Raw genomic sequence first — 22,846 nt, 5'->3', positions numbered from 1 at the left:
AGTGAAATCCTGCATCAATGTTTGCCAATACTCTTACATTGAATATACTGAGCCCAAAAATCCTCTCCATATCAGCAAGTGGGATTATATTGGAAGTATGCAAATTGGTTGTCATTGCAACAAATGAAGATCTAAGTCCTGCAGAGCCATGGTGTTGGTTTGACATATAGTAGATATTTCATATGGAGCCATTAAATGGACAATCTCGTTGCTCTTGCCAGCCACTCGTTTACACTCTTATGCACAATACAGTACATATGTGCAGTCATTGTACAAGTACGATCACACTGAAAATAATCTTATCACTCAACCAATATTAGTGTTTACAAAAGTACTTTCTTTTCCATTAATATATTTTTGAATGTTCATAGCCATTATTGCAGTTTGACTTCCTGCTGTTTCCATAATTAGATTATTAATAGATTGATGTTCCGTATTATAAGAAAATCAATTAGTAATGTCTATTTCCTTTTTTTCGCCCTATACAGTGATGAGCAGCAAAAAGATTACTTGATGGAAAGGAGGGATCTGGCAATTGATTTTATTTTTTCATTAGTTCTTATTGAAGTTTTAAAACAGGTAAGATGACTCTGCCACTGAGTACATGTTCATAGTTTTCATTAAGTGGCTCAACAGAATTTCTTCCTATGGTTTCAGGAAGCTGATAATGCACAGTTGATTGAATTAAGTGACATTGTATACATTATGTGGCCAGCAGATGCCCTTTTATATTAATTTAGCTATAGGATATCTGTGGATGCCTACTGAATTGTTTTGACTACCCATATGCTGTCATAGAAATATGTATCTTTCTGCACTGTATAACATTCTTTGGTTTCATTATAAGAACTAGAGTTAAGGAACCTGCTTTTGTTACATTTGGCAACCAGAGTTCAGCTCCCTTTTTTTTAGCCTAAACTTAGTCTAGAAACGCCATGCTTTTTAATCCATTTTCTTATTCTGGGAAATCATGCTTCTAGCTCCCTTTTCTAGTCCATACTAGAAAAGCCATGCTGCCTGCAGGGTTGTTCATCCAATTTACACTTAAAAAGGGTTATTAACTAGTTTTTAAGGGCTTCATAACTGCTTTTATTCCCTTTCAAGACAATGAGAACACAAAATCTGTATTTCATTAATAAAATCAATAAGAAAATTCCATGCATACAGTATATCACATTGTTGAAACCGTGTTACGGGAATGATAGCTTTGAACCAGTCTTCACATTGATATAGTCACAATGTGAAGGTTTGCAAACAAAAAACAATGACCTACAGTATTCCAATAATCCAGATTGTGAAAAACAGGTGAGACCCAAAACCAGCAAGGAGGAGGAATAAAGGAAGGAAACAGTAAAGATCCATCTGTCTTGTCACCCATCTCAATTTCTATCATCCAAGCCCATAGAGCCCACTCAAAATTACAGAGACAACCACATTCAGAGAGCTGACATGATTGGCTTTTATGCTGCAGAGGAGGGTAAATTCAATCCAAAAGGCCCAAGAATTATAAAATTGCTGATAATGATCTTGCAACTTGGTACACGTGGTAAACTGAACTCTCGTAAGCCCCTTCAATGTAGGGGCTTTACTTTGCTTCCATAATAAAAGTAGCAAGCTTTTTGCAGTATTTAGCAAGTATGGTAGAGAGGATCTTTTATACTACTCAATTGACTTAGGGTTGCATGAATGGGGTTGTCCAGAAGAATGTGTTGTGTGGCCTTCACAAAGAGATCTTGTACCTCTTTCCAGAAAAGCCTAAGTTGGGGGAATCCTTCCACTACAGATGTAAGATTGTACCTTGCTCACCACACCCCCACCAACAATGTGCAGAAACTGTTGGGTATATCAGAGACACCTTAGCAGGCACCCTATACCACCGAGATAGAAACGTATAGCAAGATTCTTGCATCTTAGATTGAATAGAGGAGGTGTGAGTCAGCTTGACAGTCCTAGAGATCAACCGCCTCTAAATATGTGCATCCCAACTGCATCTCTAATGCCTCGACATAATATGGGATAGACTGAGATATTTTTCCCATAAGCAATTTATAGGTGTCTGAGAGGGGCCAAAGAGAAGGGTCATGATTTTTTACAGCAACTCAAAGGGGGTAAGGTCTTTGCACAACTTAAACGGTGTCCTTAGGCTATGCTGAAAATTAAGCAGCTGGTTCTATTTCCAAGACTCTAGGAAAGAAGGGTCCCATTCCTGATGCAGTGGGGTTTATTTACTAAAGCTGGAGAGTCCAAAATCAGACTCCCTTCTGCATAGAAACCAATCAGCTTCTAACCTCAGCTTGTTCAATGAAGCTTTGGCAATGAAACCTGGAAGTTGATTGGTTTCTATGCAGAAGGGAGTCTGATTTTGGACTCTCCAGCTTTAGTAAATAAACCCCAGTGAGTCAAGTGTTTTAGAATGGAAACTCTTGAGCATGCGGAAATGCCTAACCTCAACACACCCCTTATTCTTTAAAAAGGAAAAAAGGTTAAACATTCTCCATGGGCAAAAAATGAGAATCCCCTAATAGTATCAAGGAAAATGGAATTCGTGCCCAAGAACCATCCTTGTTCAACTGGTCCCACACCTACAAATACTCGGAGAGACCCCTAAGGCACTTTAAGAGCAAGGGGTCATGTGCCAGATTCCTGCTTCCATCCCACTATACAGTGCGACAAACATACAGATAACACATATGTTGTTATACATTCCAATATTACATACTTAAAAATTTAGAGTTTAGAATATGCAAAACAAGGAAGTTTATGGGAGAATTGGACATTAGTAAGAAAACAAGCATGTTGAAGCGTGTTAAAACATACTGCATGTTATATAAGTAAAGGATTTTTTTTCTAGCAAGTTAAAATTATTTGATTTAAAAAATCTTAACTGGCTATTATCTTTTATGACAAGGTTGTTATACTATTAAATTATTAAACTATATTCTTTGTATTTCTAGATTCCCTTACATCCAGTAATTGACAGCTTGGTTCATGATGTAATTACATTGGCTTTTAAGCACTTTAAATACAAGGAAGGGTAATGTGATTCAGAACTGACTACATAATTATTATTTTTTTTCCTAATAATATATTTTATTGCTCATAATCTTTTTTTTTTTTTTTTTTGTTCCCTTTAGTTATCTAGGTCCAAACACTGGTAATATGCATATAGTGGCTGATCTATACGCAGAAGTTATAGGAGTATTAGCACAGTCGAAGTAAGTATACTCTTGTGAATATTATCACTGAATGTTATACCGTTGTTTTGCTTAAAGATGAACAAGTAGCGTGGTGTTTTTTGCCTTAATGCAGGGAAAGTATTAAGGTAAAAAATGTTTTGAGTTTAGTACCGCTTTAAGAAGCGCCAAATATAGTTTTTCGTGGAGCTATCTTGATGCAGAATGTGGGCACATATAAAAGACACAAATTAAAGCAGAACTAAACCTATCAATTTAAATGTTTTGCAAAACGGTTACATCCATGGCATGCCATGAATGATAATTGTCACAGTTGCTTGAGCTCTCAAATGAAATGTTAAGTCATGAAATGGCTGGTGTCACATATGCAGCACCATCGCAACCGCAGATCAAACAGAGGCTAAGATGGCAGCTTCCTTGGCTGTATGAATAGGAAGGTTTAGTTCTGCTTTAATACATGTCCGTATTTATTAATAAATCAGTAAATGTATTTTGTAATGTAAGCAGTCTAGGTATCAGAATTAGATTTGGTATCAGCCTCTTACAGTTTGCTGTACAGCAGAGGTCAAATCAAAGGAGGAGTACCAAATAGATTATCTCATCAGTCTTCCGCTTCTCCTTTCACTGTACATCATAGGGTAGGGAAGGATAAGACTTGTAAGTGTTTTGAAAGTAGTTTTTTGGAAATAATAAAATGTTTTACTTACCTGCTCTGTGCAATGGTTTTGCACAGAGCGGCCCCAAACTTCCTCTTGTGGGGTCTCCGTCGGCGACCTTGACTCCTCCTCCTCCTCTCCGCGTGCCCCTATAGCAAGCCGGTGAAACAGTAAAGTTTATGCATTTAGCAAAGCGCACAGTTTTTAAATTGAGTATTGGTAAATAAGGTGATCTAGTGTTTACTTGAAATATCTAATTATTTGCTATCAAAAATCAATTTTTGCACTCACACATGATTGGGTATTTAATTGGAGCACAGTTTCAACTTCTTTACCAACATTCTCTTTGCAAAGTGAAATCACACTGTCATTGCTCCAGTAAATTAACCCCCTTAGAACATAAGACCTAGGCTTTCATACATGTAGCTAGCACTGAAGGGAGCAGGGAATAATTCCTCCAGGAAACGTGAGGATGTTAGCCCTTCTGATTTGTTTTATTTGCACACCCCTGAAAGACTGTTAACACAGCTTTATGGTGATTTTTGGTTATAGGTCTAGTTTTAAAAGGACAGTACGCTAAAAAATTATTTATGTAGCGTAGCCTTGAATAACTCTCTTAAGGTCCCTCCAGAGGACCATGAGAACTTCATATATGTTTGAGATGATATTCTGATCACAGTGAGGGAATCTTTTCTCATACACAGCTGACATCCTGTGAGTAATCTTAGTCATAGAACAGAATGTGGCAATCAAGTAGGTGCAACAATACAGAATATTTTTTAGGAGGAACCACAAGTCGAAATACATGTTTGTGGACTGTTGGCCTGTCCAAAGTAGCTGCAGTTCTATTACACTGATTTTTATTGGATCCCAGAATAAAATATCAGAAATTACAGTGCTGAGGTCCTCTCTGTGCTTTTGTATCCCAGCTACCTAAACAGCTCCAGCTCCTGGTACCTGAAAGCATATTAGATTGGCAACACTGTGTATATCAGATTTTGGGGACTTCTACTAGCAGACTTTTATAAGACATTTATATAAGACTGGACAAAAGATTTTTTTTTTTTTTTTTGTTCCATGTCAAGTGCCTAACCAGTTTAAGAGAGCAGGGGACATTTTCACATGTGGTATGCATAAAGCAGATCTGTTCCCCTGAGATCACAAGCTACTTCACTATTTTCCTTGCAGGAATTCACATACTTGTCTGTATATGTCACTTATAATCTATAGAATTTGGGGGGCAGAGGACATTGGAAATAAACACAGAGGAGAATAAATAAAGAGAAATGTTGTCATTGCATGTTTGATGAGACTGCTTAGCCTTGTAAAGGCTGGTGGCTCTCCACCTATAAAGCACTGCCCTGTCATCCATGGTGATTGGGTATCATTCATTCAAGAAAATATTGACCCCTATGATAACTGAAGTGTTCCTTGCAACGTAAGCTGATCGATCCTGGACGGTGACTCGTAAAGCTTATTGATCTTTAGCAATTTGAAAAAAAAATACATTATAAATTGTTGAAAAATTATAGGTAGTTGTTAAATATATGGGTATTTAAAGCTGACCATACAATCTGATTGGACATTCTCATTTAGATCTGCCGACAAATATGTAGTCCAAGGGCCTGCACTCGAGTTACACACAGATGCAACTAGTGGAAACTGTATAGAGATTGTACAATCAGAATCCATTTATGACCATTTGTTTGTAAAATGGAAGCAGTTTGCAAGTTTGAGAAAACATTTCTGAAGAAAAAATGTTACATGAGGTGTTGGGATGATCTGATCTAGTTACTAAGTGTTGATTGACAGGTTGCCCAAACTTTCTGCATCTTGTGGTTTTCCAACCAGGGTGCCCAGGTACCCTGTGGTGCCTTGAGGTTTCTTCAGGGGTGCCTTGGCAAAATGTCTGAAAATTACCCAAAACCTGTATATAAGCCAGCGGGTGAAACAAGCCTGCCTTTTAGTTACACAAAGCCACAGGTTTTCATTGTGCACCATTATGACCTTCTAGCCGCCGGCGTCTTGACAACCAATGACATCAGTTGATAAGGAGGGTGCTGGTTGACTGCACAGCATCTTACTTTGACCCTCTCCTGCTCCTCTCCATCAGTGCTGGGTTCACATTAGCTCAGTGATGGAGAAAAAACTGAGGGAGAAGAGAAACGCTGGAATACTAGTCAGTACCAGTGTACAAAAGTGTATTTGCTTTGGAAGAATAAATCAGCTCTAATGTTGGGTGTCCTACATGTGTGGATGTTGCTGCGTTATATAAAACTATTGGAACAGTTTTTCCATTTTAGTATGGGGTGCCTCAAGACTGTCCATAATTTTAGAAAATGCCTTGACATTGTCATTGATTGACTGAAAAAAGGTTGAGAAACACTGGTTTAAATATTACTAAGTCAGTTTCAGAATCTAAATATTAATTTTGCATTCACATTTGTAGAAATATATTTGTTTGTTCCTTTGCTGACATTGCATGCATTTGCTGACACCCAAACTTTTGTATACAACTCTATGTCCACAAAAGGTCAGGACAAAGTGAACCTGACTGCATTCTAGTGTAGAAGTTGATATTTTAAGGCCAGCCTCAGCAACTTAAAGAATGCTTCCCATATGAAACGTTTTTATTTGTAACCTTAGATGCCAGCCTCTGCCCTGTAATGGTATTAATTGGGTAATGCAGTGGAAGATCATTGGGAGGCCCTTAAGCATTCAGCGTCTGGTCTTATGTTTTTTTTTTTTTTTCAGTGCAGTACAGATTGGCAGCAGTACCATGCTACAGGATTACTTAGTTTAACATTACTATTAATGAAACTTAAACATAAGATATAAAGAGTGTCATTTGAACTCAACATAAGATGCTGTTTAGGACACAGCCTTCTTTTATCTTGCAGAGCCACTGCCTTGTCTGGCAGGGCTTCAGGGTGTTTGGTTACACCAGTAAATCACATGAGTGAGCTTTATAGAGAATTGTTCACTTCTGGAATGAAAGTCATTTCATATCATTTATTTGATGTCATCTCTAATTTGTCAGGTTTCCTTCCGTGAAGAAGAAATTTATGGCTGAGTTGAAAGAGCTGAGGCACAAAGAACAGAACCCGTATGTGGTTCAAAGCATCATCAGTCTTATAATGGGAATGAAATTCTTCCGTATTAAGATGTATCCTGTGGAGGACTTTGAAGCCTCCCTCCAGTTTATGCAGGTATGCTTTCTTATCACCTGTGACAGAGTACAGAGGGTGACACTGAAGACTTATTTTTCATGCACATAATGGATCTATGCAGGAATCTTTCATACATTCAAATGATTAAATAAAAGCTTTTCAACTACATTGCATACCTTGTTTTAGACCCAGTGACATTATCTTTGCTTCTCTATGCAATGCATGCAGATGCGAGGAGCCAGCAGGGTGAGGTACATAGTACCCTGAAAACAAGAATCTGTTGCTGAGCTTCCATGTTTAAAAGACTAGAATCTAATTAATAAAGAGGGGGTCTGGGACAGTCAGGCTGGGGAAAAAAGGGCTAGGTGATGCTGTGTATTCATCAGCCTGCAAATTATATTCTCCAGCTAGGGGTGTATCTGACTTGCTGCAGCTTCTAATGCACACTGATAGATGTTTATAGTGTGCAGTGAAAGAAGAGTAAGCAAATTCAGTACATCATTTTCTGTACAACTGTGCAAGATATGGAAGGTAAAGTTGGAGTTCATTTTTAATACACAGCGGGTACCAATGTGTGATTGGTTGTGTGCTTCTGCACATCATAACTGTTCACAGAATTTTATTAAGTAAAGCCATTTAACAGAAACACATGTGAGACCATATCCTTGTATTTATAGCTTTATCTACTCTCTGGGCTACATTCCAAGTTAAAGGTAGCACGGGTCTGGTTGTTTTTTTTCTGTAAGGTGCAGCAGGCAACACTCAGTTTGCAAGAGGTTCATAGAAAAAATGTCCAAGGGGATACAGCACATATGTAGAATTCAATGGAGATTCAATTAAATTAATCAAAGGTGCATATATGTATTACTGTGTAAAACATTTTTAAAGTGGATTTTTATTTTTTAGTCTATTTCCAAAAGTGGATTTTTATTTCTTTTTTAATTAATTTCATAAATATTTTTGGGGTATACTGCTGCCTACAAGAGGATTGGACACTATCAAACAAAACAAATTGTAGCACAGCCAAAGAGAAACCCCTTCCACTTCCAGCATGTCTCATTGTTTTTGCTAGTGTTCTAAAGGGATAGACATCTTTTTCTTCGACACTATTGTGTAAAGGAATAACCTACAGTATCAGAAAAGTGTAACTTAGGCAGCATTGAAGCAAAAGCACCAGCATGAAAGTCCGTGAATCAACATTCTCAGAAGCAGTGGCAGTTTCCATTCTTTTCTCCTGACAGTTTCTCTTTAACAAGGCAAATACTGTAACATTACTCTTTTTGAATGCACTGTAAAAAGCGCTGTGCGTGTTAAACGTGTGCATTAGCTGCATTCTTTTTTCATTCAATGTCCTTATTATTCATGAACATGTTTTATGTCTGTTATAGGAATGTGCACATTATTTCCTCGAAGTAAAAGACAAGGATATCAAGCATGCTTTGGCCGGCCTGTTTGTGGAAATCCTTGTACCTGTAGCTGCTGTAAGTCACATTTAAATGACTTGTTGAATAATGTGTTGGGATGAGGCCTGTTGAAGCTCAGTGATCTCTTAACCTGTTTTGCAGGCTGTGAAAAATGAAGTTAATGTCCCCTGTCTTAGAAACTTTGTGGAGAGTCTTTATGACACAACTCTTGAGCTGTCTTCCAGGAAGAAACACTCACTGGTGAGTTGTGTGCTGAAGTTTTTCCAGTTATCCCGCCCCCCCAAAAAAAATATCTGATGAGTTCACAAAGCATTGGTATTTCTTTACTAAATATAGAACAGTATGAATGTTTTGCCTGCATACAGCCTTGTTTTTAAAAAGAATCTGGAAAGGGTCAAAGTGAAAATATTACCATTAGGTGGTCGCTGTGGGTCACACCTCCACTTTTCATTTTCTGCAGATCTCTTAGCAAGGAAAGTATGTGAAAGTCAAAGTCTATTAGAATGTAGCTTAGTACCAGACTCAGAAACCCATGCTATTGTGCCTGGTAGACTCCTTTCATCACCTTGGTAAACCAAGCTGTTAAAAATGTGAGTGTGTGAGTGCAGGTGAGCACATTAATGGGCAATGCCATGCATAGTCCCGTTTTTTTCTGCTAAAAAGAAAAATGCTGCTGACAGATATAAAGTACAGCCGATTATTAGTGCCTGGACTATGCTGAAATGCAGAGGCTTTCAAAAAAGGCAGAGCCTTTGTACTTTCTGGTCATTTCTGATCTTGCCTGCTCCTTTTTTGCCCCTCCATACGTTCCGGTTGTGATGGGTTTCTTCAGTGGTTGAATAGGAGTGTGCATGGATGGGGTTGATAACCTTTGACACCAACAGTCAGTGCAAAACCTTTGCCTGATCAGAATAGTCAGACATTCAGGCATCAGCACTTTTCTACTTGCTTTTGTGACAGTTTATTTTTTTATTACAGGTACTTATATTGCGCTGTCAATTTATGCAACGCTTTACATATTACATATATATATATATATATATATAAAACCCTCATGCAGGCACAGGGAGAACATGCAAACTCCAGGCAGGTTGTGCTGTGGTTGGGACTCGAACCAACGAGCTAGTGCTGCCAAGTGGAAGTGCTAACCATTTTGCCACTGTGCTGCCCATACAGTTTCACTTTAATGCTGATATCTGTTAATGTGTGTATATCTTAGGAATGAACAGAGCTTGTCAGACTGAAATGCATTTAGAGATTGTGAACAGTGAATTGCATACTGAGCCCTTAGTGTCTCGAGTTCATGTCCTCATGAATTTAGTAACTGTTTATAGACCCGTTCTTCTCATGTTCTGGAGCATCAGAGAATCCCGATTCATCCGGAAAGAATACCTTTCACCCAATCCAGCCAATCATCACAATTGGAGATTAGCCTATATCTACTTTCCAGTTATTGGCCTTTCCACTTTCTTGATAGAAGTAGAATGCTCCCCTAATGGTTAACAAACAGTTTTTAGAGCAGGGACTGCCATTCACAAGTCACAAATGAAATGCGAGAAGTCTGCACTACACCCAAAAGTCAAAACATTTACTCCATGTGTGGTGAGTGATTAGATGATGCTTCTGCATAAATAAAAGCATAGCTGTGTGTTGTTTGTTAAAGTGTATTCATAGAAATCAGCTCCTTAACTTCTGATTCTTTTAGGCGTTGTATCCCTTGGTGACATGTCTGCTGTGCGTCAGTCAGAAACAATTCTTTCTGAACCGATGGCATATTTTTCTCAACAACTGCTTATCTAACCTTAAGGTAAACACATCAGCTGTACCTTCCGTCACATTTCATGTGTTTTGCTGATTGAAGACATAATAATGTTTTAGCTGAAAGCCTAAAAAGTAGAATGTTTCATGCTATGTGAATAGTTAATATAGGTGTGTTGAAAGGTTATTTGTGTTAAATATCTTCGCTTTTGTGTGAAAAACAAAAAACCGTGAAAGTGTTTGTGATGTCCATAGCAGCCAGACAGATACAGGATTGTTGTTCTTTGAACATACACACTCTTCTTTATTCTATATTTCAAAGTGTAGCGGTGTGCAGCGATAATTAGGTACCATTTAGGAAACATCAAAGTGGTTGGGATTGTTCATGTTTAAACCCTGTGCTATTTGTGCAAGCCACCTCTCTCAGAGATTGCAGGTATTAATTAAAGTCCACAAAACCATGACCAGTGCATTGGGTGACACTAGATTCTTCTAACTCAAACGTAGCTTGTATTGTAAGATACTAGATTGCCACCGTTTTTAACACTTTTTATTCTATTAACTGGGACCTTATGCAAAAACAAAAGATAGCAATCCTTTTTGAAAATTCTTTGAAAAAGAGTCTGTGATATTCTTATGACATTTCGTTTGCACTCCAAACATTCTCCTGTTGGGCCAGTAATTTACATCAATAGCAGTGTGATATACCGCTATGACCAACAAACATGGAAGCATGTACTGAGCCAGAGATTGAGGAATAGATATACAGATATGAGAAATGGAAGCACTTGCAGGTCTTGAAAAGTAGATATCAAGTGATGGATAGATATTCATCCAATTTATACAAAATAATGGAAAGCACTCACAGGTCTTGGAACAGAGATATCAAGTGATGGATAGATAGATATGCATTCAGTTTGTTAGTACAAAATATATATATTATCTCCATAGAGTATACTTATTTTGGGGTGCCTTGATTTTGTTGAAGAACAAATGGATCTTAAAATAAGGGTTCGGTTTCTTTACAAATGGGGATATACATAAATTAAATTGTTACCACAAGAAGAAGAAAGCATAAGGGGACATTGGGAGTGAAATGGAGAGAAGAGGGGGTCTATATCTCTAGGGTCAAAAATGACAAGAATTGGGGAGCACTCCAGACAGTAAGGTAGCCAAGATTCAAGCAAGTACTGTAGAAAACAAATGACTGATGGTTCCACTGTCCTAAGCTGACAGGAGGAAAGGTGTCACTGGCCCATCACAAGCTCATCTTAGACCCATATAAACATAAAAAAATAGCACTTGCGTTTCCAAACTCAAAACAAGTCTCTACATTATGCAAATTGTTTGCCTGATCAAGTGGCTGTTTTGAAAAGCCGTTGTTTTCATGTCTGTGAATGATAAATGTCTCTAATGTGAGCTTGGAATATGCGCATACCCTTTTGCTCTTGTATTTTTTTTAAGATATCATACTCATTCTCAATCTATCTCACACAAGGCCTCTGTCTATTCTTTGAACACTCCCATCAGGTGGGTCCTAGCAAAATCTACGCTTGTTGGATTAAGAAAGACTTGGTCCAACAGGTCATCCAAAAGCTCATCATCGTCCTCTGTTCCTTTAATGTGACTGAACTCTGATGGTGGTAGAAACAGGCTGAGACACAGAGGATTATGCTAAATAGTGGGCTATTGCCCATTGTGATTATGACTCTTCCATGGCATATTCTTGGTGTTCATGTAGTCAAGGATAAATCAGTAGCACTGCTCATTCAGTTTTTGATAGCTGGTTTTCTACCTTTTACCTGCCTGTATCTGCAGCCTGTTCACCCCAAACTTGTATGATCCTTTACATCCAGGTTTCATGAAGATCAATTTTATCAGCTCCAACAATGTCTCCAACTATATACCCACCAAACTATGAACTCTGGCTGCTGTGGGTTACTATACCCATACTGCTTCCTGTAAATATCATAACTATTCAGTGTAAATCTGAGTTGCAAATTGCATTAGTCCTCTGGTGGGGTTTAATCAGTAGCTTTACTCTTTGCTCTACTTAAAGGCTAAGTTCACCTTTCTGAACATGTTACATGTTACACCCGTATTTAGGGTCTAACGTAAGCAATGTTCAGCATGCACCACCTCTCTCCCCATGACAGGAGGCAAGGGATCCTCTCCCTGCACCCACTGTCACAATTTGAAAACAGCACGGCCAGGCAGGGTTCCGCCCACATCGCCGCGCCATTCATTCACCGGTTTCTTAATTAATAGACTACAAGTACCATCAGCCATAGCTGCTGATGGCTTCTAGTTCTTAATGAACTACGAAGGTGCTGGTGAGTGCTTTTGTAGTTCATTGATGTTCCTGCTCTCAAGTAACTGTCTGCCCTTATGGGAGGTACAGGCATACAGCTATCCTGAGAGTCTGCAGGAGCTTGACATTGCACCAGCAATTTGCTGATAGCAGGTGCAATGCTCTGCAGGCTGCTTTGAAAAAAGAAAAATGTACATTTTTTTTTTACTTGCAAAAAAAAAAAATGTATTTATTTATTTTTTTCAAAACGTGAACTTATCCTTTAAATTGGCATTGTGGCATTCAGATCGGGGACAAGAGTGGACAGAGGAATGACCACAACTGTAACAGTCACTCTGCTCCGTTAGAAAAATGTCGTAAAAAGACATATTTATTTTTGCTACATTTTCAGTGCGTTTTCTGGGTGCCTATTACCTAGCATGTACCTGCAAACATGAACATGTGACTAAAAAAAACACACACAAACATAGGTGCTTTTTTTCGTGCATTTTCATTTCAATGGGGAGCTGCGTTTTTTATAACATGCTCCAAACACGCACCAAAAATGCAGCAAGCAGGACTTTTAAAAACGCAACTAAAACTAAACTGACTTGTGTGAAGAGTTCCATAGGATTTAAAGAGATGCATTTTTCATTCTTTTTTCTTCCATTTTTTTACCTGAAAAACTGATCAGTGTGAAAGAGCCCTAAGACAGGATTTAACCTGCTCATCATATCCTCTTGACTCTCTGGTTATCACGGTGGAACACTAATCAGATATCTACTTTTAACTTTAAGAGTAGTAAGTTATTGATTAGAATCTGTTTTTTGTAGTTTATGTGCATAATTGCATTATATACTGGAGTTTTCATGTATTTTTAGGATTGAATAGTATAACCTCAGGGAAATGTTTTGATAGTAACCAGCTGGATTACCTCTTTTCTGCATAAGATGTTACTATGGGTGTCAACATTGGCTTTCATAAGCTGAATATTAGTCCACTATGAAAATTTAGTTTCTCAAAAGCATATTCAGTATGCTTTTTGCATTATTTTTTTAAGATGGAAAAATTGTTCCACACTGTATAAAGACCTGTAATTTTAATCAATTTAGTTTTACCTAAACACAAAGACTATAAATTATTTATAGTGATACATACACTGTTATTGCCACCATATTCCAATTTCTGTATATTCTGTATTTACAACCTGTCTGCGGTAGCTGGATGACTTACAAAGCATGGAATGGAATGAGTCATGTGTGTTTTCATCAAATGTCAGCTCAGTGTGAAGAAGAATCTGACACACCCCTCCAAATGAAAAGTTAATTCAGCAGACACTGCACATTGGTGCAAGAACACGTGTGTTGTATATTTATGACTGTGCCTGGCAGTATTGATGGAATGTAACTGTTGGGTTTGTCTTCCTTTTGCAGAATAAAGATCCCAAAATGGCCAGAGTTGCACTGGAATCCTTGTACAGACTACTGTGGGTGTATATGATTCGAATTAAATGTGAAAGTAACACAGCTACCCAGAGGTTGGTTACTTGTTACTTGCGGTGTGCGGGATTGGGTGAAGGTGGGGATCTTTGTGGCCATTGTTGGCCAATTAATTTCTCTGCCTGAGCATATTTCCTACTTGATAAAAATAGTGGTAAGTTAATATATAAAAAAAATCAACAAGTTACAGGTTAGGAAGTATGTTAAAAAGGTTAAGAGACTGTTTAGGTCCATTTGATGTTCATATAGCTGTGATATGCTATGTTCATCTTTGGGTTGTGCTGAAAGCTTCAGGTAATTTAAAACTGCTATTTTCAATGAAAGTGAACACGCACCATCACATTTTGTTTGATTTGCAACAACCCATTTCATTCATCTATCTATCTATCTATCTATAGTGTGTGTGTGTGTGTGTGTGTGTGTGTGTGTGTGTGTGTGTGTGTGTGTGTGTGTGTGTACAGTGTTCAGCATAAATGAGTACATCCCTTTTGAAAAGTAAGATTTTTATCAATATCGGAATGAACTCAAGAACAATTTCCACAATTTTGAATTTTATAGAACGTTTGTTTAGTTCATTACTTGAAAGTAAGGTTGATAATATAACTTAGATTACAAGATCTTCAGTTTTACTCAAGTTGATGCAAAAATGAATATACCCCACAACAAAAACTACTACATCTAGTATTTTGTTTGAACTCCATGATTTGTAAGGACAGCATCAAGTCTTCTAGGCATGGAATGAACAAGTTGGAAGCATATTGCAACATTTATCTTTTTTTCCATTCTTCAAGAACGACCTCTTTTAGAGCCTGGGTGCTGGATGGAGAGTGATGCTCAACTTGTCTCTTCAGAATTCCCCATAGGTGTTCAATTGGGTTCAGATCAGGAAACATACTTGGCCACTGAATCATCTTGGCCACCAAATCACATTGACCCTGTTCTTCTTCAGAAATGCAACAGTGGCCTTAGATGTGTGTTATGGATCATTGTCATGTTGGAAAAGTGCACGGCGACCAAGGGCACGGTGTGATGGTAGCATCTTCTCTTTCAACATAGAGCAGTACATCTTTGAATTCATGTTAATATCAATGAAATGCAGCTCCCCAACACCAGCAGCACTCATGCAGCCCCACAGAAGGACACTGCCACCACCATGTTTTACTGTAGGCACCATGCATTTTTCTTTGTACTCCTCACCTTTGCAATTCCATACAGTCTTGAAGCCATCAGATCCAAAAACATTTATCTTGGTCTCATTACTCCAGAGTACAGAGTCCCAGTAGTCTTCTTTCTCAGCATGGGCTCTAACAAATTCTAGGCGGGCTTTTTTGTGCATGGGCTTTAGTAGAGGCTTCCTTCTTGGATAACACCTATGCATGCCATTCCTCTGCAGTGTACGCCATATTGTGTCACTGGAAACAATCACCCCATTTTAGCTTTCTACTTCTTTAGCTAAATACAGTGAACTTGCATGGCGATTTTCTTCAACCCTTCTCATCAGAAGATGCTCCTGTTGAGTTGTTAACTTCCGTAGATGGCCTGGACGTCTCTGTGAGATGGTTGCAGTTCCATCTTTGTTATATTTTTTATCACGGTTGCTACATTATTCTGACTGATAAGTAAAGCTTTGTTGATCTTCTTGTAGCCTTCATCTTTCTTGTGTAAAGAAATTATTTTCTTTCTCAGGCCTTGTGACCTTTCTATTCCATGTGGTGCCATTGCTGACAGCATGAAATGGGAAGGGGTTTTCTTTTTTAAGTAATGCCCTTTTATAATCAACTATCTGCTAGACACCTATTTAATGACTAACTCATCTGTAATTGAATTCTTGTAATTAGGATTTTGTTGTCTAAAATTTAGCTCTACTTTTAAAGCCGACCATACATGGGTCGAATTCCGAAATAATTTTTTTATCGAAAATCTTTTCTAAGAATTTTTGTTTGAATTTTGCACCATTAGTGGGCCACAGCAACATGAGATTTTCGAGCTACCATCAAATTTGAGTGATCGGGCATGTTGAAAATTCCTTGAAAAACGAAAGAATTTCTAATCAATGATGGGAGAATCGTTTTTCTTTTCTGTAGCAACATGAGGTGAAATTAAAGGCTTGGTTGGTCGAATTTTGAAATCAATGGTGGCACAATTGGATTACGAAACATACTAAATTTTCGAATTTCGAGAAAATTATTTCAGAATTCGACCCATGGATGGCCTGCATAAGACTTTTATTGGGGTGTATTAATTTTTTGCAACATGGTCTTGAATGAATTTGTTAGGAAAAATACTTTTTGTGTGTGCAAATTAACAAATCTTGTTTGCAATCAATGGCCCGCATTTGTGGGAGTATTTTGTAGTATAAAATGTTGATTCTGAAAGGAAAGGAAAGATTTTCTGACAAATCTGTTGGGGTGTACTCATTTATGCTGAGCAGTGTGTGTATATGTATATAAGTATATGTGTGTATATATATACAGTCAGGTCCATAAATATTGGGACATGGACACAATTCTAACATTTTTGGCTCTATACACCACCACAATGGATTTGAAATGAAACAAATAAGATGTGCTTTAACTGCAGACTGTCAGCTTTAATTTGAGGGTATTTACATCCAAATCAGGTGAACGGTGTAGCTTTTGATTCAATTGTCCAATTACGTTTGGTCCCTTGAAAAAGGGGATGGCTACTCTTTAAGAGCTATAATTCCTAAACCCTTCCTCCAATTTGGATGTACATACCCTCAAATTAAACCTGAGAGTGAACCGGTTTGCAGAATTCATCACTGGTTTACAACTATCGAAAGATCCTCTACATCTTCTTTCTAGAGCACACAACCTTCGTTCTCCCCAACTCGCAGCCTATGCTCATCAGAAAAAATAAACCATTGCTAACAACCTGCTTCCTAGCAGCAAGGAGAGCTGTTCTGAAGAAATGGATCTCAACCACACCACCAACCATATCTGATGTTAACCCCTTCCGGCTGGCGCCTCCCGGCCCTTTAAGAGTTTCAGAAGCCAGGAGGCGGGGTGGGGTTTAGGGCTCATGTGACCGCCGTGACGCGTCATCATGTTGGTTACATGATCGGGAAAGGTCCCGATCGAAAGATCAGACCGGGACCTTTCCGTGAGTACCGGACATGTGTGCTGGGGGCGTACAGGGTGTGCACTCTCAGTACATATGTTTTTTTGTTAAATGCACGCAAATGCCAGGAGGCTGCACATTTGTGTGCTGCCGGCGTGAAGAGGTTAAACAAGATCTCAACTGCCTCCTCCAAAAGGAAAAATTAGATCTACTGTTATCCTGCCCTCATAAAATGGACTCATTTGCCCGCAAATGGCACCAATATATCGCTGGAACTTTATATCAGAACAACAAGAACTTCTGACACGTTAATTGCTGAGTAAACATAGTTGATCCTACAACTATCCACACTAACCACAAATCCCAATTGTATGACATGACTACTATACTAAAGTGCTAGTAATATGATGTTTCATGATTCCTCCTATTCAGATATATAAATATTGACTCTTATGCTACAGCATACCCAGCTATCCAGGTTCTCCTATACAACATGGAATAGCCACTTCCTTGGCTGTTCATCAACCTTGCCTTAAAGTTTTCAAAAGAAAACACACTGGTTCCCTCAGGTTCTGTCAGTTCCCTTATCCCCCCCCCCCCCCATTTTCCATCTTTACCTTCCATCTCCTTCTTCTCTCCTTTTCCGACTTTTATTTCATCTTTTTCTTTTTCTTCTTTTTTTTTCCCCTACACATCACTATACCTCTAAAGAGTTGATGCAGTTCAGACATCTCCTCAGTAACGAGCTGTTACTACTTATGCTTAGAACGCTCATTTTCATGTAAGGTATAGCTTGTGTTGTGCTCACAATCACCAAAGTAAATACACCATAAGTTTCCTTACAATGAGCTATTTTCTCAATGTTCTCAACCACAGAGGCGATCAAATACCACAGAAAGAAAGCTCTAATCCTCTGGAGGGCAAGTGGTTAAAGAACAAGTCCCGTTGCATGTGACTAAGAGAATTTGTCCCAAATTGTGTTTTCTTCCCTGAACTAAACGAAGCTAGCATAATCTGCTTTTACAACTCCCCCCAAACCCCCAGTCATATGGCAGGGCCCACCTTGCATGTTGATACATTCAGTTTTCAGCTATGAAGGTGATTAACATGTCCACCCTGTAATGTTTATAGATAGCCTAGGAGTTTTCTTAGATGGAAATCAGTAGTGACAGGAGATGAATGTTGTCTGTCATCACCCAGATCTGTTCTGCTATGAATTTCCAGTACAGTTTGGGTCACAATAAACTTCTGTAGTGATTGTAGTGCTTTCCCTTGTTTGTGGGAAAAACAAATACATCTTTAACAGAATGTGCATACAATTTCCAAATTTTAGGTTACATCCATAGAGCCTGTAGAAACAGCTCTATGTTAGCCTATGTGTCCATGCACATTAGGGAGTTTACGGGCATATTTTCAGAGGAGCTTTTAGAGGCAAAAAATCCCCTTCAGAATCGCGTTTTTAGGCAGAAAAAAAAGATTACTACTCATCAACGCGGAAGGAGTCTGTCCGTTTTAAAGCGCACATTGAAAAATGAGCAGAGGGGAATGTTTTGGGAAAAAATGCTTATAAAATCAATTGTTCATAAACTCTTGTGCAATATGAGCCATATTTGTATGCTGCTGTTTCTGCCAGAGGTTCTGGCATTTTTTTCTGTCACTATTGCGCATGGACCCTTTTTCCTATTATTGATCCCAAAGGTGGCTTTATGTGGATTTCCATCAATGATTCTCAAACCTCATGCATCTAGACTGAAATTCTGATTGTGTTTTAGCACTGTTATCCTTGAAATTACATGTGTTATGCAAGTGCAGAGTGGTAATACTTTAAAAAGAATAAAGGGCACCTGTCAGGATAGTTGCTAGCTGGCACAGCTTAGGCCCCTATGCAGTGCTGAGGCCTACCGTCATGCACTTTCTGAATTGGTGCTAGTTCCAGGGCAGAGAAGTGATTGTGTATGATGCTGTAGCAGTATGCCATGACAAACGTTAGCATAGCCTCTAGCTTGGGTGAGATCCTCATTTATGGGAGGTTACAGCAGTTTAGACAAATCCCTTTTTAAAATGAAAGCAGAGCTTTGTTTACTATTGTAATTGCAGCGATCTTTCCCTGCAGATTTCAGGTATTCATCTTGGGTATATATGGTGTGTGTAGCACAAAATCCTTAATAGTGATCTTTTCTTCTCTTCTTGATTAGCCGTCTCACAACTATTGTGGGGACTCTTTTCCCAAAAGGCTCTCGCGGTGTGGTGCCTCGTGATATGCCCCTTAACATCTTTGTGAAGATCATACAGTTCATTGCACAGGTAATGGCAGTGTCATGCATGTACTATGCCTTGTCAAAACGAACTAGATCTTAAAGTACCATCAAGTAGATGTATATTTTATTTATTTCAGGTACTTATATAGCACTGTCAATTTACGCAGCGCTTTACATATATATTGTACATTCACATCAGTCCCTAACCCTCAAGGGGCGTACAATCTAAAGTCCCTAACTCACATTCATACATACACATACTAGAGACAATTTAGACAGGAGCCAATTAACCTACCAGCATGTCTTTGGAGTGTGGGAGGAAACCGGAGTACCCGGAGGAAACCCACGCAGTCACAGGGAGAACATGCAAACTCCAGGCAGGTGGGGCCATGGCTGGGATTCGAACCAATGACCCTAGTACTGCCAGGTGGAAGTACTAACCATTTAGCCACTGTGCTGCCCATATTATAGATGTATACCCATTATCTGACCATGCACGGAGCTAAATTCAAGCCGTGGGTGGTCCTGACAGCTCACTCCACCCGACATGCTTCAGTCAGAAAATTGAAGCAACCAGGAAGAACAATAACTGCAGCCAATCAGCTGCATCCACTGTTTGAGCATTCTGACAACTGCAGATGATGGCTATCAGATTACTGTATCGGGCAACAAGAGACTTGAGAGATGTATAATAATTTATGGCCAGCCTTAGTTTCTACCCTGACTGTGATCCTTTCCACATCAGGAAGTAAATGGTTTCTGTGGAAGTTCACATGTAAACACACATACCACAAATCTTGAAAGGGATAAATGGCATCCTATACAGAGAAAACAACGCATTCCTTGTCTTAAAAAGGCCACTCACCTTTATATTGTAGCAATGCATGCCTAAATTGTCCCCTGGCACCTCCAAACAACAACAGTTTAGAGTACTTTCACCTTCAAAGCCTTAAAACTTTATTTCATTCATTTTAAAACTTTATGTAAAATGCATACATAGGTCCAAAGTATGTTTGTGGTTGTTTTACACACAATAGCCTAATTTTTTTTATCCCAATCCATGATAAAAAAAAATTCTCTTCTTAAGGTAACAAAGGAGAAAACACACTATTTTAGTAATTCTTTTTACTAATTTGCGTCATTTTGTTTTCCTAAAGGAGCGTCTAGATTTTGCAATGAAAGAAATAATTTTTGACCTTTTATGTGTGGGAAAAGCAGCAAAAGCATTTAGCCTTAATCCTGAGGTAAGCTATTGTTTCTGTAAGAAGTATCATATACAAATTGTTAAGTATTGTCACTACTATTTTAATGTTTGTACATTTCAGTGGGTGTAAACCCCGGTGTTGATGCTGTCTGTCAGTTTGTACTGTTCTTAGGTCAGTTCACTAAAGCATGAGGCATTATTAAGTGCATTCTTTCCTATTGATGCTTGAAATATGTGCTTTCACTTGACAAAAGGATTTGCTAAATTTACAACAAATTTACTACATGCACTTGGGGATTGATTTACTAAAACTGGAGAGTGGAAAATGTGGTGCATCTGCATAGAAACCAATCAGCTTTTAGGGTGGAACATGTAACATGTTTATGTTCCTGCAGCTGCTTGGCTATCTCAGCCCTCTGTGCGACAGCAGTATGAGAAGTTCGCCATAATGTATGGGCAGACATCTTATGCGGACAAATCTGCAGGAGTTCTGCATGGCACCAGCAATCTGCTGATCGCTGCTGCAGTGAAAAAAAAGTAAATTCACATTTTGTTACCTACAAAAAAAATGTGCATTTATTATTATTTTTTTTAAAAGGTGGACTTCTCCTTTAATTGAACAAGCTGACGTTAGAAGCTGATTGGCTGCCATGCACAGCTGCACCAGAATTTGCACCCTCCAGTTTTAGTAAATCAACCCCATTGTGTTTTGTCAGTTTTATTAGCATTTTGAGAGTAAAATTCTATTAAAAAGATTATCACATGGGATTAATGCTGGGTTATGGAAACAGGTTGCTTGTGTAAATGAAAAGTTGTAAACCCAATAAATATGCACCTGATTAAAAACAAAATTCATGAAAAATAAGGTTTTCAATAATTAAATGTTCTCTTCCAACATTTTAACAGGGAATGGTAATGGTGTTGGGTAATTTTTTTTTACTGTTTTCAATGAGAATGAGAAAGAAATCCCAGAGCACTTTAGGTTATTTATAGAGAGAGCACAGCAGATTCTGCCCTCTTTGATTGAAACTTGGCCAGCATATGAATTTCAGCTTGAGCTCCCCCCCCCCCCCCTCGCAGGGTAAAGTCATATGCACTGCGTACTAACATATTATGACAGACCTTCCTGTGAAACGGATCCTTCCAACAGTGCTCTGTCACTGCTGACAGGGAATCCATCTTGAATGACCGAGCCGCGATGACATCACTCTCACGCATGTGCGCGGGAGTCACAGCAGTGGCACAGCTCTCTCAATGGATGGCATTCCGTCCATTGAGAGCACAGTGCGCATGCGCTGGTGACATCAACGGCTGCTGCGCATGTAAATATCTCCTAAACGGTGCAAGCTAAGGAGATATTTACGGTACCTACAGGTAAGCCTTATTATAGACTTACCTGTAGGTACAAAGCAAAAAAGAGAACTTACTCCAACTTTAAGTTATTGTAAACTGCCGAGAGAGGAAAGCTTACTACAGTGGGTTCTCGCCATTTGCATTGTATAATTATATGTGTTGCTTAATCTTTCTGTTAGTATGTTGTTCTACTGTGAATTAGTGGAAAGAACAATTACGTCACATCTTTGCCTCCACCAGAGAATGAACATAGGCTTAAGAGCTTTCCTGGTGATAGCAGACAGCTTGCAACAGAAGGATGGGGAGCCCCCTATGCCTGTCACTGGAGCGATTCACCCATCTGGTAACACCTTACGAGTAAAGAAAACATATTTGAGTAAAACTCTCACTGAAGAGGAGGCCAAAATGATTGGTGAGTGTATTTTGTAATAAAAAAAAATGGTTATGTCAATCTGCAATGTTTGCAAGTGGTGCAGATCTGGCATAGAATAGCTCTTCTCTCCCAACTGTTGAACTGCACTGCTTGCAGCAGGTGCCATTCAGAGCAGTTTACAGCTTTGCTGTCTTCATTTGTATGGTCTGTGATTTATAGAAGTGCTCACTCAATATCCATTGTGTGATTATGAATGTTGTAAGATCTTCATGGGTCAACTACCTCTTGACAGCATGAAATCGTTCTGTACAATGTGATCTCCGGCTAGGAAGCTTGGCAGGAAGCTTTGGAGCAGAGTAGATCTGGATGAATGCAGGTTTTCGCTCTATGTGGTACATCTATAAGAAAATGTTCTTTATGCTTAAAGTGGAACTCCAGCCAAGCAGTTAAAACATAAATGGTATACATATCTGTTAATTGTTTTACTTGCCAAAATGTTTCTAATTTTCTTCAGCTTATCATCCATGTGACTTAAACATCCCTGCTAACCCTTGTGTGAATAAAGAGCAGCCATATCCCTTCAATG

The 22,846-nt window shown here is 38.7% G+C and overlaps 1 protein-coding gene across 7 annotated transcripts in view; it reads left to right on the top strand.

Annotated features, from left to right (window-relative positions):
- The window catches only part of FRY (FRY microtubule binding protein), a 578,133-nt gene that overhangs the window by 380,180 nt on the left and 175,107 nt on the right, over positions 1-22,846 (top strand). For all 7 annotated transcript variants that reach the window (XM_089690883.1, XM_089690880.1, XM_089690882.1 and 4 more), the window contains 11 exons: positions 489-579; positions 2,955-3,034; positions 3,135-3,215; positions 6,891-7,059; positions 8,409-8,501; positions 8,586-8,684; positions 10,150-10,251; positions 13,926-14,029; positions 19,268-19,376; positions 20,488-20,574; positions 22,128-22,299. In XM_089690883.1, coding sequence (XP_089547009.1) covers positions 489-579; positions 2,955-3,034; positions 3,135-3,215; positions 6,891-7,059; positions 8,409-8,501; positions 8,586-8,684; positions 10,150-10,251; positions 13,926-14,029; positions 19,268-19,376; positions 20,488-20,574; positions 22,128-22,299 — 1,187 coding nt within the window. The remainder of the gene's footprint in view (positions 1-488; positions 580-2,954; positions 3,035-3,134; positions 3,216-6,890; positions 7,060-8,408; positions 8,502-8,585; positions 8,685-10,149; positions 10,252-13,925; positions 14,030-19,267; positions 19,377-20,487; positions 20,575-22,127; positions 22,300-22,846) is intronic.

This window comes from Staurois parvus, unplaced genomic scaffold, assembly GCF_062004578.1.
Source record: "Staurois parvus isolate SC_StPar_1 unplaced genomic scaffold, SC_StPar_1.0 ptg000544l, whole genome shotgun sequence".
Lineage (NCBI taxonomy): Eukaryota > Metazoa > Chordata > Amphibia > Anura > Ranidae > Staurois > Staurois parvus.
The sequence above is the reverse complement of the archived record's forward strand: the minus strand, read 5'-3'. Positions and strand labels throughout refer to the sequence as shown.